The 17151-nt window shown below is 42.4% G+C and overlaps 1 protein-coding gene across 1 annotated transcript in view; it reads left to right on the top strand.

Annotated features, from left to right (window-relative positions):
* The first annotated feature begins 4036 nt into the window (after window positions 1-4036).
* Window positions 4037-17151, top strand: part of IRAK2 (interleukin 1 receptor associated kinase 2) — a 27667-nt gene continuing 14552 nt past the window's right edge. Inside the window, exons 1-2 of the mRNA XM_019536572.1 lie at window positions 4037-5258; window positions 6921-7100. Of these exons, the coding sequence (XP_019392117.1) occupies window positions 5066-5258; window positions 6921-7100 (373 nt within the window). The 5' untranslated portion in view covers window positions 4037-5065. The remainder of the gene's footprint in view (window positions 5259-6920; window positions 7101-17151) is intronic.

Genomic DNA, 17151 nt, shown 5'->3' with positions numbered 1-17151 from the left:
TGACAGCTTATTCTGCCTTGCTCCCTCTTAGAGCGGGCTCCTTAGGCCATAAGCTTTATCTAGTTCATACTCTGGGTAGCAGACATACTGTCTTTTGGGCCTCTCCTGCGACCCTCACCTGGTAGTGGCTAGCCAGTTACCTGACCCAGTCTAAGCTTGCTCTGCCCCCTTTCTGGGGCAACTCTATACGCTCACACGCTCTGGTCTCTCAGCCCTCTGGTTCTTCTCCCACACTGGGGTCCCTCCTCTCTGCCCCCTTTCTGGGGCACCCCTCACTGTGGCCTTCTTAACTCACACCATGACTGGTGTTCCAGGGTCTCACGGGGACTCTCACTCCCCGCTCCACCCCGGAGCAGCAGGTTATTGTGCTCACTGTAGGTCTTGCTTTCGACAAGACCTTGGCCTCACTTGACCTCCCAACAGTGGGGGACTTACCAGGGTCAGTACTCGCCCCTGCCTCTTGGCCTCTGACCCAAACTACAGGCTCAGGCATCCAAAGACATACCTAGGCCTACTCCCCTCACTGGGGCTCCACACCGCCCCCTTCACTGGGACCATGGGGCTTCCCTCCCTGGTGAGCTCAGGTGGCCATGGCCATGCCTGGCCCCAACAACCTTTCCTCAGGGTCCTACACCCCACAGGCTCAGATGGCCACAGCCATGCCTGGCCCCACTCCCTCCAATGTTACATAACCCACCCAAAGGTGAGGGCTAGGGTTAAGGCACCCCTACCCACCTTTCACCAGGCTCATAACTGGCCTGGCATTTCCTGGGGGCTCCCTTCTATAGTTTCATAGTAGCTAGGGTCAGGAGGGACCTGAACAGATCATCTAGCCTGACCCCCTGCCACAGGCAGACAAGACCCCAGACAGGTGATCATCCAGCCTCTTGAATTTGCCCACAGTAGGGGCAAGGACCACTTCCCTAGAAAGTTGCTTCCAGATGTTGGCCACCCTAACTGTAAAATATTGCCTTCTATAGTTTCATAGTAGCTAGGGTCTATAGTTTCACAGTAGGTAGGGAGAGCTACACCACTGAGAGCCCCACCAGGCCACCTACTCCTGGCAGGGTGCAGTTTTAGGTCATGCCCAGGACCAGGAGCCTCCAAACCATCCCCTACAGCTCCTGCCCTTACCTTCAGGATGTTACATGGAGCCTTGCAGCCAGGCAACATTGCTGCCTGCCCTGCCTATATAGGTGGCCAGAGATCTAAAATGGCCACCGCAGTCAAGCACCTGCTGGCTGCTTGGCTCCGCTCTTAAAGTGGCAGGCACCAACAGTGCCCTGCCATGCTCGGAAACAGTCTGGCATAAGAATAAATGTGTGAGAGGCAAAAGGGTATTGTGATACCCAAAAGCTTGCCAGTGTCATTCTATCCCAACCATCAAGTTGGCCCAATGAAAAATATATCTCACAAAAATTCTTGCCTCTCCCATGTATTGTTTGTCATTGACATTACAAGTCGGGTATTTTGTAATAGTCCTCCTTTTAGATCAATTTCATTTGTTACCTAAGCTCTTGGCCTCATTATTTGTTTTAAACTTCAAATATAATGAAGCTGTTGGGAAAATAAATTTCCTGTGCTGGTTGAGGTGATATTTTTCAGCTTGGACACATAAAGCACATATTAGCCATATATACTGACATCAGTTTGATCAAAATTACATTTTCATATGGGATATGACTATGTTGTACAACAGTAAGTAACATCATCTCCAAGATATGTCAGACAAATATTTAAGTAAGCCTGTATATATGAGAACATAAAACTAAGGATGTCCCCCTTCCCCTCAGCTCTGTAAATTGGTAATTGTATACGGAGAATTTCAGTCCTCAGTTACTCAGCCAGGTCAGTAATGAATGAAATGTTGTAACTCCCATGGCTATGAAATGAAAGATGTTTCTCAATTCTGCTGTAATTTCACTACTTTAAAAGACAATGACACAACTGAAACTACTGTTGAGTGACTCCAGAAAATCAATAATTTGAGAGGATCCAGTTCGTCTGGAAGTTCTGCTACTAGACTTTCCTTTAATACCTGGGGCAGTTAGGTTTGAAATAATGAATGGCTGCCAACCACTCAATTACAAAGCAAATCTTTTAAACCAACATAAGTCGTGACCAAATCCCAGCACAGATAATTACATTTTACCTCCTGAAACTTCCTGCTGTTTCAGTTGGACACACAATAATTTTATAAATAATAATAATTTTGTTTCTTAAAGTTGACCTTCCACTTTCCACCTACTTGAAGTCACATCTTCATTATCATTTTATTTGAGATGATTAATTTTTACTAGTCATGGATTTTGCAGTGGATTTCAAGGAACCAATTAAAATATTATGCTCAAGGTGTCTTAATTTCTTAACTTAAATAGTCCTGATTTGGTTGCATGTTGCTATACAGCTGCTGCAATCTCCCCCTTGAGATGTGGTTGCATTGCAGCCATGGGTGAAATGGTCCCTATATTAATAAAGGGCATTTAAATTTTTGGAGTCGAAAGGCACTAAAGAAATGTTAATTACTACTAAGTTCCTCATGGTGACTGTCCAAGGGACTGAGAAGACTAATATACGTTATACTGTGCCATTACTTTAAAGCATTACAAAATGTGATCCCAACACATGCACAGTAATTCATAGTCTCAGCTTGAAAACATATTCTTCAGTTTGCTTGCCAAAGTACCCAGTTGTACAAAGAGGCTAGTACCAAGACAAAGCCACATTCCCTCACAGAGGTAGACACATTTCAGTGGTAAGTAAAATTTATTATTTTATTTCCTAGCTTGCCCCATGAGGCAATGAGTCCCAAAGGTCTCTCAACCTTGGCTTCTAAGCCCCACAGCCTGCAAAGGAAACAAGGACTTCTCTCACATTACTCTGACAGCTCCCTCCCAACTCCCTTTTTTGAGTAATATATAAAAGGTCCAGGGATGCTACCCCTTGGATGGGAAATCCTGTTTTTGTGCATGTCACACACATATATAAGAACAAGAGAGATGGTGGAATAGACTGCCACATCATTATCATCATAACATCAGTATTGCCCAACCCTCGCCCTCTCCCACGCACACATCTTGCAACTAGCTTGAAAATCATGATATTTTAATAGTGAACCATTTGTGGTGGCTTTTCTTTGCTCTCTGGTTTTTAGGTTACGTTCTGGGCCCTTTTTTCAGCATTTTCATGCACAGGAAGGCAGGAAACTTAATTATGTTTTTAATGAAAGGTAAGATTCACATGACTACAAGTCCAGGAGCTATCAGATAGCAATTAAAGATTGTCAGGCTCATGATAAAATTGTGAGTGTGACAATACCACAATATCATTTAAAATATAGGCAAAGTAAAAGAACAGTCAATTTAAAAGGTCTATAGTAATATTTAAAATGAATAGAAAAAATAGAGTTAAATATGAATATAAAGAATAGGGAAAGGAAAGAATATAAATTTGCATATGTATATGTATATTTTTCTGTATTATACAAGCTGTTCAATCAGGAGGGAGTGAGGTTCTCTGAAGGTAAAAAAAATTGCACAGGTAGGTCACTTTACAGGACTGGAGCAGTGAATGCAGATAGTCAATGCAACCACATGGGCCAGGTGCAGACATTACACTTTTACCAGTATAAGTGATCGGAAACCAATTTATACCCATAACAGACCAGAAGTTTGGTGTGCACAGATTGGTTAAAAAATGGCAGAACCCAGTCTAACATTTTCTTCCCCCACCAAAGGGCAAATGTGGGTTCTGTTGTCTGCTGATCTAAATAAACTATGCCACTTACAAACAGCTACGTAACTTAGGTCAGTTCTGCCTCAGGCTTCTTGAATGTTTGTACCTAGCCGTGAAGGCAGTGTTACAATCATTGTAAATATCCAGAAAAGGCTGGAGCTATGTGAACTTAAGAAAAAAAGAATTCAGGGGAAAATACTTTAAAATGTTACACAATGCAACACTAAAATACTTCTAAGGACTTAAAATGGATATTTAAAAAATAATAAAGCAATACATACAGTCAGTACATGCAACAGAAATGGTAAAGGGGGATTACAATATCCAGAAATATATATCTATATCCATATCTATATAAATTTATGGGGCTAACATTAAATATAAATTGTAAATAAAGCTAGAACCAATAGTTCCTAGGCACAGCATTGCCTTGACCTTCTTGATTCTCCATCCTTTTCATTACTTTATACTTGGCCTTGTTATACTGCTGCTCTCCTACTATTATGCTTGGACAGCACCTAACACAATGGGGTGTCAATCTCGATTTGGATCTTTGCTTTGCTACCATAATATGAACTATACTAATGAAATCTCTTATGCCATGAAGCCTATAGCAACTTGATAATGGTTAGGTGGCTGGCATGCTGCAACTCAGGTCCAATATCAGCCTATTGTTTCTTTGCGCTCCCCTGTCCCTCTCGTGCTTTACACTTCGACTGTAAGCTCTTCAGGGCAGGGACTGTCTTTGCGTCCTGTGTTTGTACAGCTCTAAATGGAGCAGGGGTCTTGATCCAGGCCCAGGGCTCCTAGCTGCTGTAATAAACGCAGATCAGTCACAGTAACAAAGCATTCAGTCAGCTGAGCTGAACCGTGCAAACAAGCGCAGTTCCACTGACTGCCTGTTATTACCTTAAACTCGTGTCTTTTACCGTAACTGAGCTCTTTCACAACCTGTTGGCAATGCCAGGCAGAGTGTAACACTTGGGCCCTGTCCTCATTCAGATCAGGCCTGTAGCTAAGCAACGTGGCTGGAACAGCAGTGACCTGAGCGAGGAACAAGCTGCTTCTGTTTTGGGGCTGAAGGGACCTGACGTCACCCAGGCAGGAAGCAAGGAGGCCTGAGCTGTCTGCCTGCCTCCTTATACCCGCCTTCTTGGTTAGGGCCGGTCCTAATAGGGAGGGCAGAGTGCCAGCCTCAGCCCCTCCCACGGAGAGGACGCTTTAGCAAAGTGAGACTCCTTGCCTCATAGGAAACAGACATCCAGAAACAGTCCCTGCTCTTGCCTAAAGAGAGCTGGCCCGAGCCAGCTGCTATGCACAGCTGCTGTTGATGGCCAACGGGGAGAACGGGGCGACACATGCAGTGGCAAGTGACAGTAAAGAGATGGACCTGCAGCCACTTTCACTGTCGTCCACAGGGAGCTCCCTCCAATCCCTCCGAATTTACAGCCTGCCTGCCTGGGTGCTTGAGGATTTCTGCCAGAAGATGGACTGTCTGAGTGACTACGACTGGATGCGATTCGGTGAGCAAGGGCGCAACAATGGCAAGAGGAGAAGGAGGGATGAACAGCTAGAGAAGTCTGATCTTGATTAACAGCCATGCTGACAGAGGGGGGAAAGGGGTGGCAGGGTTAAGGACAGAATGAGGTGTAAACACAGATTGATGGATATAAGTCAAGGCAGTGAACTGTAATACTCAGGATCAGGTTCATTTTTGCTCACATGGAGATTTCTGTTCAGCTCTGTCTCAATCAAAGGGGCACGGTAAATTTCACATATTTCACCAGCTGAATAATACTATGATTAAGGGGGGAAAAACCTATACAAATAATATAATGAGAATGCAGAAATGGGGCAAAAATTGCCAACCAGAGATTGTGACTAATGGGTACAGAGCACGGCCTCAACAGTGGAAATAAAAGATGATGGCAGTGAGATGAGAAGGGAAGGTCACAGTGACTTGAGGCAGGGAGAGGACGGAATTCCACAAGTGTGACTAAGTATCAGGAACTCCTTGTGCTTTCTGGATTTATTGGAGCCACTGACACATTTAGGACTTGATCCCACAAATATAACTGACTGGCCAATTCCTGAGCCCCACCCATCCATTTTTGGAACAAGCCGCCACCATTTTCTTATTAGTATTTCTCTGGTCCCATTTTCTAACCATGTTCATCGTACTCCATGTTCTCGGATTCTATACCTCTTTTTTGCCTTGTTTCTATATATTCTTATTGGTCCACATGACTTGTCTTTTTTCTTGATCTTATTATCCAGTTAGGGAAACATGCCGAATTTACGTCTTACCTTTTGATTTCACTTCTATTGAGATGACTCTGAACCTGAAACAAAATCCCAGATGTGAACCACTCTGACCAGATTTTTTGTTTAGCTGATCTCACTTTATTTTACTTCATTTGATTTCACTCAGCACTTGTCATGGTATGCTTAGTGCATTCTTCTCTACTGAAGTGATTATTTATACAGTCATGGAGATGTCCTTAGAAAGATGAGCGTGCCCTGACTAGCCAAACCCTGGATGTCCACATCTCCAGTTATGCAACATTTATCCCTATCCCCCAAACTTATCAGATGCCCCTCTTATCAGATGAAAGATAGTGAAGGGGCCTGAAGCTTGGAATTTGCGATCTAGTGGAAAGATGGAGTTTTGAGAAAGGACATGGGCTGCAATAATAGGGGACTGGGAATTAAAATACTTGCCTGTAGTTACTCTATTAGAACAAGTGAAAAATTAAGGGTTCATGTGTAAGCAGTATAATTTAAACTACCTTTCACTAAGTTAGACCCAATTATTAAGTGTAAAGGGTGACCACAAACCAGTGTAACTGCAGTGGTGCTAGCGTAGACAGGCAAAATCACTTTAAAACACAAATTACAATGCAGGTTGCCTCAGCTTCACTCTAGGCTCAGCTACAGCAGTAAAAATTAGCAGCTTTACCTGTCTACCATAAGGAACCGCACCAAATGTATTCATTAATTTCAGTGGAATCAAACATCATCAATTCAACTGAGTTTTTTCTGTGGTGCAAAATATTTGGGGTACTGGAAAGTGAAATAGTTTTGCAAATGTAAACCAAATGTGTAACAGACCTGGGCTTTGTCCATTTGTACTTATTTTGTTCCTTTCCAGTTCTTTAACATGAATATCTCTTGCTTACCTTTAGCCTCTTATGTGATAACTGATCAGACAGAGCTGAGGAAAATCAAGTGCATGGAGAAGACGGGAATTAGCATCACGCGAGAGCTCATGTGGTGGTGGGGAGTGAGGCTTGCAACAGTCCAGCAACTACTGGAACTACTGCAGGGACTGGAGCTCTACCGAGCAGCACAGGTCATTCTGGACTGTGAGTAGATGCTTCTTCTTGCATAGAGAGACTTCTCCTTTATGTTAGGAAACCTAAACTAAACCAAAATAAAAGCCCTCTTTTTAGGTGAGAAACCTTGTTTTAAAATTCACTGCCTGATTTTATAATGTCACAACTCATACTAAGCATTAACGTTGGAATTACCATTCCAGACCAAATCACATATCTATTTAGTACACTATCCTATTTCTGCCAGTGTCTAATGCAAATTGCTTCAAGAAAAGGTACAAGTAAGTTTACTGATGCTCTGAAGCATAGAGGTTTTAATACAATCTAAATCTTTAACTGTAAATGTTCTCCTTTCCATATAAAAATCTGGTCTTTTTTTTTAAACTGTTGACCACAATGGAAGCTACAGGTGAATGCTGCCTCTTAGATTTGTTGCATATCCCCCTGCTCTTGTATTCAGAGGATGGGTAATTAGAAGAGTTTTGCCTGGTTGTCAGATTTGCCTTTTCTATGTCCCATTCAGTATTTTTTGCATCTCTAATACATTTTCTGCTACCCCTTACTCTTTGCTGTATCTTGATATGGAAGTCTTCCTCTAACTCAAACCACTTTTATCATCTGTCTCTGATCTGCCTCTCCTTTGATTTTATCACTTTTAGGATGTCAGCCAGCATTTGCGGATAAACCACTGCCTTATAAAATGGCATTATAGTATGCTTATTTTCCTTGCCATCCCTTATGTGTCTAAGTTACAGTCACTTTGCAGCTCTATTATTATTGCATTTGATCCTTGAGTTCTTACCTCCACCTACCAATAACTCCTTGTGACCCAGAACAAGTCACTTGAGGTCTTGGAGTGACTCAGTATAGAGGAGTTATGGGCGATTTTCATTCTTCTTCCCTTCATGCATTTCCACATTTACACGTTGCTCCACAACATTGTACAGTGTACTCTTGGAGATAGGAAGTACTAAATCATGGCACCGTATGGACTGTTACTGCACCGTGCGGGTGGCACACACTTAGATTTTAAAGCTACGTTGCTGTAGCAGCGCATTATAGCCAGCAAGCACACCACTGTGGCAACATAGCTGATGATCACATGTAAACACATGTGATCACTACACTGTTGTAGAGCGCTATACAGTGACGTATAGATGTGCCCAGTTATACTAAATCATTCTTCTCCAGACTGGAATACCTTGGTTTGCACATGTAGTGGCTTATGCATACTGGTGCGTATCTAGGGTGGCCATCATAGAGGACAGTCCGGTTGTCTTCCATCCTCAATACAAAACTCGACGCCTTTATGTCCTCTCTTAAAGAGAAAAATAGAGGACATAAAGGCGTCGGGTTTCGTATCAGTAGAGGACGGAGGACAGAGTAGCAGAAAACCGGAATGTCCTGTATGACGGCCACCCTATGCATATCACATGTTCAGTAGCATTGTGTATGCAGCTGCTGCTTACTGTAGGTCCGTTGTTCTCAACCTTTTTTTGGACTCAAGGCACCCTTCACTGGACTGAGGCACCCCTTGTTGGACCTGAGTCATCCCTCTATAACTTTTGTGAATTGTGTGGCTACAATTTGAAAATGGATGCATATATTACAGTGCTTATCCCCTTGCAGAGAGGCTGGGCGGTGGAGGTGAGGGATTGTTCAGGCAGGGACAAGCCTGAGCCTGCTCTAGTATATACTTAGCTTATCTTCTCACAGCTCATGCCATCCTTCAAAGGATCTGGGGGCAGAGGAATCCTGGTTGAGAACCGATGCTATAGGTACTAGCATTCATTTAAGGCCACATTTTAAAGACTGAATTTGTTTATTTTTAGTAGCATTTTCTGTACTTTACAAGAGAGAACTCCAGATGGAGAACAGACTCAGACCCCTAAGAAAGTCAGGGAAAGAGAATGATTTATTTCAGGAAGTTTAATGGCATTTCAAAGTTCCCTGGGGGAATAGGCCAGGTTACTGTTCAGGTTCCTGTTCCTTGAACAAGGTGACAGTGTTTCAGGTACTTGGAAGCTGAGTTAATTCTGGGATAAACAGCTAATGTGGAGCAGAATGAATGGCACATGTGAATCAGCCTGGGGAGTCCTTTTTAAATGTTTCTTTCTGGTGCAGTTCTTCTCTTAAAACTGACACAGGGCTAAATTCTACCTTCCTTAATCAAGCAAAATTATCATTCATTGTTAATAGGAAGTTTGGTCAATTAACATCGTAGGTTTTGGCTCTGTGCAAAAATGATACCTTCTTACTCATTAGATCAACCTCCTGTTTAAATTCAGTTTCATGTTTACCTGCCTCATGAGTCAGAGACCTGCTACTCCTATCAACTCTCAAAACCAACCTAGCTGTAGGAAAGTAAGGTAAAGTCTATTCTGACATGCCTGTATCAGTCACCTAATTTTTAGCTGATTCACGGTAACAGTGACTTTTGGCATCCAGATTGATTTTGCAGGCTTGGCAGTCAGAAGAAACTGATTTCTAAAGGAGTCCACTTGATCAGGAAGACCACAAACATGGAAGCTTTTTCACAGTCACTTTTCAGAGTAGCTGTTCAGCACTGTGAGGCAAGGATTATTTTGTATTGTTGTTCTGTATGTGTTCAGCAGCACCTAGCACAATGGAATCCTAGTCCAAGACTAATGCTCACAGGCACTACAGTAAATGAAAAGAAAATAATAATAGACTGCACTTCATAGTCTAATTAGAAACAACCAGCAACGCATTGAACTCCATCCCATGGCTCCAAAAGAGGAATCTGGGATCCACCTCGGTTTTGTAATTGTTCAAAACCAAACAGGGCCTTCCTGAGCACAAACTACTAGCATGTTTAAGGAATCCCATAATTGGGAGACAGCAGTTTGCAACTGAAGACAAAAACTATTAAACACTCTCTTTAGTTACATAGGAGAAGCAGTTGCCAACCCCATTTGGTATCTTTTATGTGTGCAGTCTGACTGTTCAGCTAAGATTGATGTGTTTTGGTTGCCCAAGTTATTTGCTTTTATCACTGTTGCCAAAGTTGGATTCAAAGAGTGTACGGAAGTAGCTGTGTTAAATTCAACAATACAGGCTATGATGATGTCACTTCTGTTCCAGGGTAGAGATATCTGGCAGCTCTCTAACAAGGCAGTCCACAAAACAAGGCAGAGCTGATTTCCAGCTAGATTAGCTGTTTTACTCCTACAGACTCAGGCCACAGAAAGCTCAGTTTATTCAGTCACACAGAACAAGGAACCACAAGACTCACCGCCAGTTGCAGAAGTGATCAGGGGAACTACATGGAGCAAAGCCACGTGCTGCATAGTGACGTATTCTCATTATATTCACATTAGTGTCTGAAAATGGAAAGTAGCACTGAATGCAATCTTGATACACTATGTTTTGCATTTACTCCATCCTCACTCTCACAAAACTCACTGTAAAGTCCACAAAAATCTTGCCTGAGAAAAGTCCAAATAAAACTACTATCTCTGAAGACTCAAGACATAAGACAACAGAGCACCACTTTTCCAACTGACCCCTACCTACATTTGGCAGCAGACTCCAACACCACCTTCTTTCTTGATAGTGACTTTTCTTTTAACTAGCATGAAAATGTTACAGTGGCTTGTGTTACATTGTTTAATCCCAAGTATCCAAGAGAAATTACATTAAAATAAATTCCTTCCCATCTGATCTCAGTCTTGCCTGAGGAAGTTGCTGCCTTGCTCCTATGGTCTGCAACATATTTGAAAGTTTTTGAACTTCGTGAAGAATTTTTTATTCCGCAAACAGCAACAAACCCAGGGGTTTCCCCATTAAAAATAAAAATCTAAACAACTTCCTCCAAATTCAAAGTGAGAACAGGCTGTCTGTGAACTCTATTGGACACGACTGCTAAAAGAATGAATTTGTCCAATTCCTTCTCATGGAAATCAATGGGAGTCTTTCTTTTGACTCCATGAGCTGCACCAGGACTTAAGAAAATCAAGTTTGAGCTGTTGGTGTGAAAGTAGAACATACTTGAATTAGGAGCAGCCTAAAGGCCAGGAGTAGCAAAGCAGTGCCAAATGATCCAGGGAAGTGAGACAGTGGACCTTCCTATCTTAGAGATGAACTGGAACAAGAATCCCAGTCTGAATTCAGGTGGAGAAAGAGGGAATACAGACCTCCCTCTGGCCCAGGTTTAACAGCAGACACTAGCTCAGCTAAAAATCCCAAGAACCAAATTTGGAATTCAGCTCTGAACTCCAGGGTTCATCTCCAGCCTGCTATAATTATGAGAGAAATGAGAGTCACGAAGGATGGTCTTGTAGGTAAGGCACAGTAGCAATCTATACTCAGTCCCTTGCTCCACCCCAGATTTCCCACATGGCATCTCACCAAAAGAGATGACAACATGGAACAGCTTAATTAGGAGAGTGTTCTAAGGCACATCTATTGAAGTTTTCATATGCTATAGTCCTGGGGCCATACAGCAAAATGGGCTTTATTTTAATAGTTGATCTGTACAGAATTTTTGGAAGTGCCTAAGTGACTTGCCCACAGGAGCCTGAACTCCATTTTCACAAGTGATTTAGGTACATTAGACGCCAATGGGATGTAAGCACTTAAATTATTACTTATACCATGTGTTCTGTAGCACGGCATGTAGACCTGTTTCTAAATAACTCAAGAGATTCAGCTTCCACCCTTTCCCTTAGTTACATTCTTATCTACATTACAAAGTTCTACTACTATAGCTGTGCTGGCAAAGGGTGTGAACGCTCCCATCCTTTGACTGACGTGGCTATGCCAGTGTGGTGGCTTCCACCAGCAGAGCTTTCGTTGTTCAGGGGTGTTGGTGTCACTCTGGTAACAGAAAAACACTTTCTGCCAACAAAGCTGAATCCATCTGAGGATGCCCAGCCATGTAGTATAACGCCTAGCAATGACAGGCTGAGAGGAGATATGGTTGCTCTCTACAAAGACACCATGTGGGGACAAGAAACTGGGAGAGAGAAGCAGTATTTAAACTAAATCATAATGTTGGCACGAGAACCACTTGGTATAACTGGGTTGTGAATTGACTGAAACTGGAAATTAAAAGTGTTCTCATCATCAGAGCAATGAAGTTCCAGAACTGCTTTCCAGAAAGAGTGAGGAGGGCTGATAAACCTAGCAACTTTCAAGAGGGGATCAGTCAGGTTAAGGATGGGTTTCTGTGGGCAGTTTGCAACAGCTGGGAAATGCACTCAGTGATGCAGACAGTCCTGCCCAGTCCTAAATTCCCAGATCTATGGAGAAGCTGTTATAATCCCATCCATCTCACTACTAGATAGTTCTTGATGTTCAGCCTCCATTGCTTTTTTCTGAACTGACCTACATCTGAGATAAAACAAACCATAAGAGGAACTGTACTTCCCATCATGCACAATTTCTAGAAACCAACTGTGCCAGTGCCACCGGAAAATAAAAGAGCTCCTATCGTGTCACTCGACCTTGTGGTGGTACTTCCAGTGATCATGTGCAAGACTCAGATTCCACTGCTCACTACAGCTTCCTGTGAGGATCAGCAGGAGTTAAAAATACTGCAAAAGCTGTTGCTTGGCCCCTGGCCTTTCTGCCAGACTTGAGACGCACTTCGAATGGAGACTGTACTAGCTTTTGACTGAAAGGTGGGAAAAGAAACGGTCTGGGGCAAGAAAGGGTTCATTTGTGGAGGCAAATGATGAGGACAGCAAGATTCAGAAGAAGGAAAGCTATGCTTATATGTGCTTTGATGACTATATAGCTAACACTGTGCTTGATCAATATTCACTTTTGTTCAATAACCACTGTAATTCAAATGCAGGAAAGTGAAGAACTGCAATGTAGTGCCATTACAGTTCTTGAATATCTTCCAGCAGGCTTCCCTGCACTGAAGCCCATGGGGAAACTTCCCACTGATGCCCACAGCTGAAAAGCTGTGCCGTTGTTTTTTCTTTGAACATGCAATAGTTGTGTGGTTGGTATTGTTATTACGCTGGGGGATTTCCATAGTGAGTTCAGCAGTGAGCAAAACCACTTTCCAGCAGCCTGCTCTTACATTTCAGAAAAAAGCAAGGCTTTAAAGGCACTCTGGTATCTGAATAGGTTTATTCCGTTGTTATTCCTCAAGCAGGATGGAAGAGAAAGGTCTATTACCTTTTTTACTACGCAAGCAGTTTATAAAACTCAAAGGGTCTCATTTTCAAAAGGGCTATTTCTGATCTAGTTGCTGCACATTTCAGCTGCCATTTCTGATAACTCCTCTGGGCTCTTATGCTTACGTCATTTCTGTAGCCTCAGTGCTGACCTGTTTGCCTGTTGAGCAGGAAGTTTCAAAATTCACAAAAAACCTACAAAAAAGCAATGTGAAAGAGGGAAGCAGCTCTAATTTTAGAGTTTTCATGTCCTTAAAGCAAAAACTCCCTTAATAATGTGAGGATAGCCAGGCCCTAGTGGAGTTATATCCAGATGTCTCATCTGCAGTTTTTCACGTTGTACTAAAATGCCACAAAACCTGTGCTTTCACACACTGCTGACAGACAATAAGAGGAAACGTAGTGGGTTCGCCTGAGTTTTAGGATGAACGCTTGGCTTCTTTGAAACAAAGGATCAAATCAAAATTCAGCTGTACAAATGCAAGCTCCAGGCAGACTGAGATCACAGGCAACATGCATCTGAAATGAATTCTGCAGCCCCATTCTCTCTCTATTGAGGCTGAGGGGGCATTTGATTGTCACATAGAGGAATTACACAGATTATAAATTAAATATCCTGTTTCCTGATGGCTTCACATCTAACCACTGTATCCATAAATAGAAAAACATGAAGAGATTACCTTACTTTATAATCAAAATGACGTCTGTGGCTTGGATTACTAGTAAACTATCTTTAAGATAAAGAAACCTGATAAAATAGTGTGATAAAACATTATTTATATTGCAAATGAAGCAGTAACTTGCATTTGTAGGAAATGTATTCCTGAAGAAACTTGCCAGATTGACAAAAAAAGCTATAGAGGCCTACCCTAGAAGTCTGGAATGGAAAAAATCTGTAGATCACTTAGTTTACATGAAGGCATTTCCAAGTTTGTTGTCCATCCTAGTCCAAAGAGACCTCTGGAGGTCATCTAGTCCAACCCCCTGCTTGAGGCAAAAGTATGCTATCCAAACCATCCTATACAAGTTCTTGTCTAATCTATTCCTAAAACTACACAATCCACCATGTAGGGATGGCTACCCGGTTTAACCTCCTCCTATAAATATAAAAGGAAATATGTGCCTAGACGATTAACATTCGATTTGAACCATGGTCTGCTGGCATTCCAAGTAAGAATGGCGCCAGTGGATCAACAAGACATCTGAGAACTATAAACACATAGAGAGTCCTTTTTTGAATTCTGTTTTTTGATGTAAATTATAAGCTAGTAGGAGTATGAAGCATGCACTAAACTGGGATGGTTTGGGTAGAGTTTGGGGTTACTCATCTTGTTGATTAATCTACTTAGTTCTGCTCTAATTTCACACTTAAGAATGTGATTTCCTGTTTTTACCTGCTGAAGTATGTATATTGGAAATGGAATAAAATGCAAAAATATTACAAGGTGATAGCTTTTTCTAGACAATTGGGTCAAAAAAATTGTAACTTAACCCATGATTAAGGTTTCCTTTGCCACCCTCTCAGATCCAGTCTAATACTTACCAGTTCACTATGTCTACATTTTATTTTTGCGACACATTCATGGAAAAAGACAAGAAAACAATGTGGCATTTCTCTCACTTCTAGACCCATTAAAAGCAAGTGCAGTTTTGCCTATGAATTTAATTAGTAACTGACAGACAGCAGATTTAAGCTAGATATCAGGATATCAGGATATCATGGTAAGCGTGGGGGCTTCCAAGGAAGGTGGTGCTCTCCCCTACCTTGTGGGTCTTTAAGAGAAGGCTAGATAGGCATCTGGTTGGGGTCATCTGACCCCAGCACTCTTTCCTGCCTAGGCAGGGCGTTGGACTCGATGATCTGTTAAGGCCCCTTCCGACCCTAACATCTATGACTCTATGAAACGTAGAGCTTTTTTTCCCCAAGATTGCAACATGCTGTAATCCAAGGCGGGCCAACCTGCAGCATGGGTGCCACAAGTGGCAGGGGCAGCCTGTGTGTGTGGCACATGGCAGATCGGGGAGGGGCAATACTCGCAGCACTGCAGCAGCCAGCGCAGGGAGCAGAAAGGAAAGCAGCAAATTGAACAGGGGGCACAGGGAAGGAACTAGAAAACAGAGCAACAGATCAGGGAAGGGAAGGGGATCAGAGTGAAAGTTGGGGAGAATGTGGGACTAATTTGAGGCACTCCTGCTAAAAAGCTAGGCCTCACTGCTGTTATCAATGCTATAGAACAGATATAGGCAACCTTTTCCAGCTCAGGACCAGGTGAGTGCTAAAACCCAGCCACCACTACCACTTGTCTCTACAATGCCACACGGAGAGCACCCACAACCAGTGCTCGTCTCCTGAGTGGCACAGGTTGAGTGCCTGCAGCCAAAGCCCTCTATGGCTGAATGCCACTACAGCCCCATGTCTGCCAGTCAGATCCAATGGTTGCACAGGCCAGATTTGGCCCACAGGCTATAGGCTGTTGACCCCAGCTACAGAAGAGCTAAGTGTTACTGTTATTTTACATATGGTTTAAATAAAAACCAATCCAAAATGCTTCTTTGGACACAGACTTTTGTCAGGTGAGAGACTGATGTTTCCCTAAATTATAACATCAAGATGACAATTTTATCCCTGCATTTTACAAGTCCTTTGGTAAGACCCATAGGGTGAAACCAACAGGATTTTATAGAAACTATGCTCAGATCCCATGGAATTCAGTAAAGAATGAGGCACTTTCTTTATTTTTTATAACCAGCCAGAGTACAAATAGCTATGAAATGCTGTAGAATGACTTTAAAAGTTTATACAATAAGTAATTGTCTGTTAGGTTCTATATGTTCCTTATAGAAAAAGATCTATGAAAAGAGCTGCAATGGTTAGTGCAGATTTCTTGGTTTCATTGGTAACTTGTCTATTGACTAGTTGCATGACCTTGAACAACATGCTATCTTACTAATGTGTTGGAAGGTTTATTTGTTGCACATGAAGTGCTTTAAGATACTTAAATGAAAGACACTTGGCACATCTATACATGTAATTAATGTGCACATATAAACTCCAGAGCTTACTGCTCAAGTTTTTTGCTCCCAGGTGCGCCATTTGAACGTACACCTGGGATAAAAAGCTCCAGAGCATATTGCTCCAGAGTTTATTCATGCACAGCATGTAAAGCCCTCTTGGAGTAGCCCTGGGCTGGTTGGGGCATGAGGGTGCTTCAGTGTGGGGACTGCCTGAACACCCTGTGCTCCAGCCAGCTGGGGCAGTGTCTACATTTGCTCTGCTGTTCAAAAAAAACTCCACAGTAAGGTAGTACTTGTATTTACAAGTACTTATATTTACTTGCAAAAAAGTATTGTGCTTTTTTGTGCTGCAGTTTTTTATGCATTTTTTTTGTACTTAAACTGAGGCACACAGTTTTTATCATATCCATTGTATTGGTGGATAAACTGAGGCACTTATAAACTGTATTCACAAGTACTGTTCTTCCGCAGAGTTTATTAGTTGTTGTATGCACTCTAAAAGGGGCACACGTGTAGACACTGAGATGTTTACTGCACAGTTAATTAGCCAACTGTGCAGTAAATGTCTTGTGTATACGCGGCCACTGTGTTGAGTCTGATAAGACCAATGTGTCACCATTAACAGATCTTTTGAGAGTTAAGATATCAACTGCATGGTTATGACTGTACAGCTGGATTCAAATACATTTTCATAAGCATTAAGTAACAGTTGTGACATTACATGCAGATCAGTTTGTTTTTTACTAGTTTTAAAATTTGAATGTAATAGATTCATATATTCATAGATGCTAAGGTAGGAAGGGACCTCAACAGGTCATCGAGTCTAACCCCCTGCCTAGGCAGGGAAGAGTGCTGGGGTTAGATGACCCCAGCCAGATGCCTATCCAGCCTTCTCTTAAAGACCCCCAAGGTAA

The sequence above is a fragment of the Crocodylus porosus genome, unplaced genomic scaffold (genome assembly GCF_001723895.1).
Source record: "Crocodylus porosus isolate Cpor-Errol unplaced genomic scaffold, CroPor_comp1, whole genome shotgun sequence".
Classification (NCBI taxonomy): Eukaryota; Metazoa; Chordata; order Crocodylia; family Crocodylidae; genus Crocodylus; species Crocodylus porosus.
Note: the sequence above shows the minus strand (reverse complement) of the source record. Positions and strands in the feature narration are given on the sequence as shown.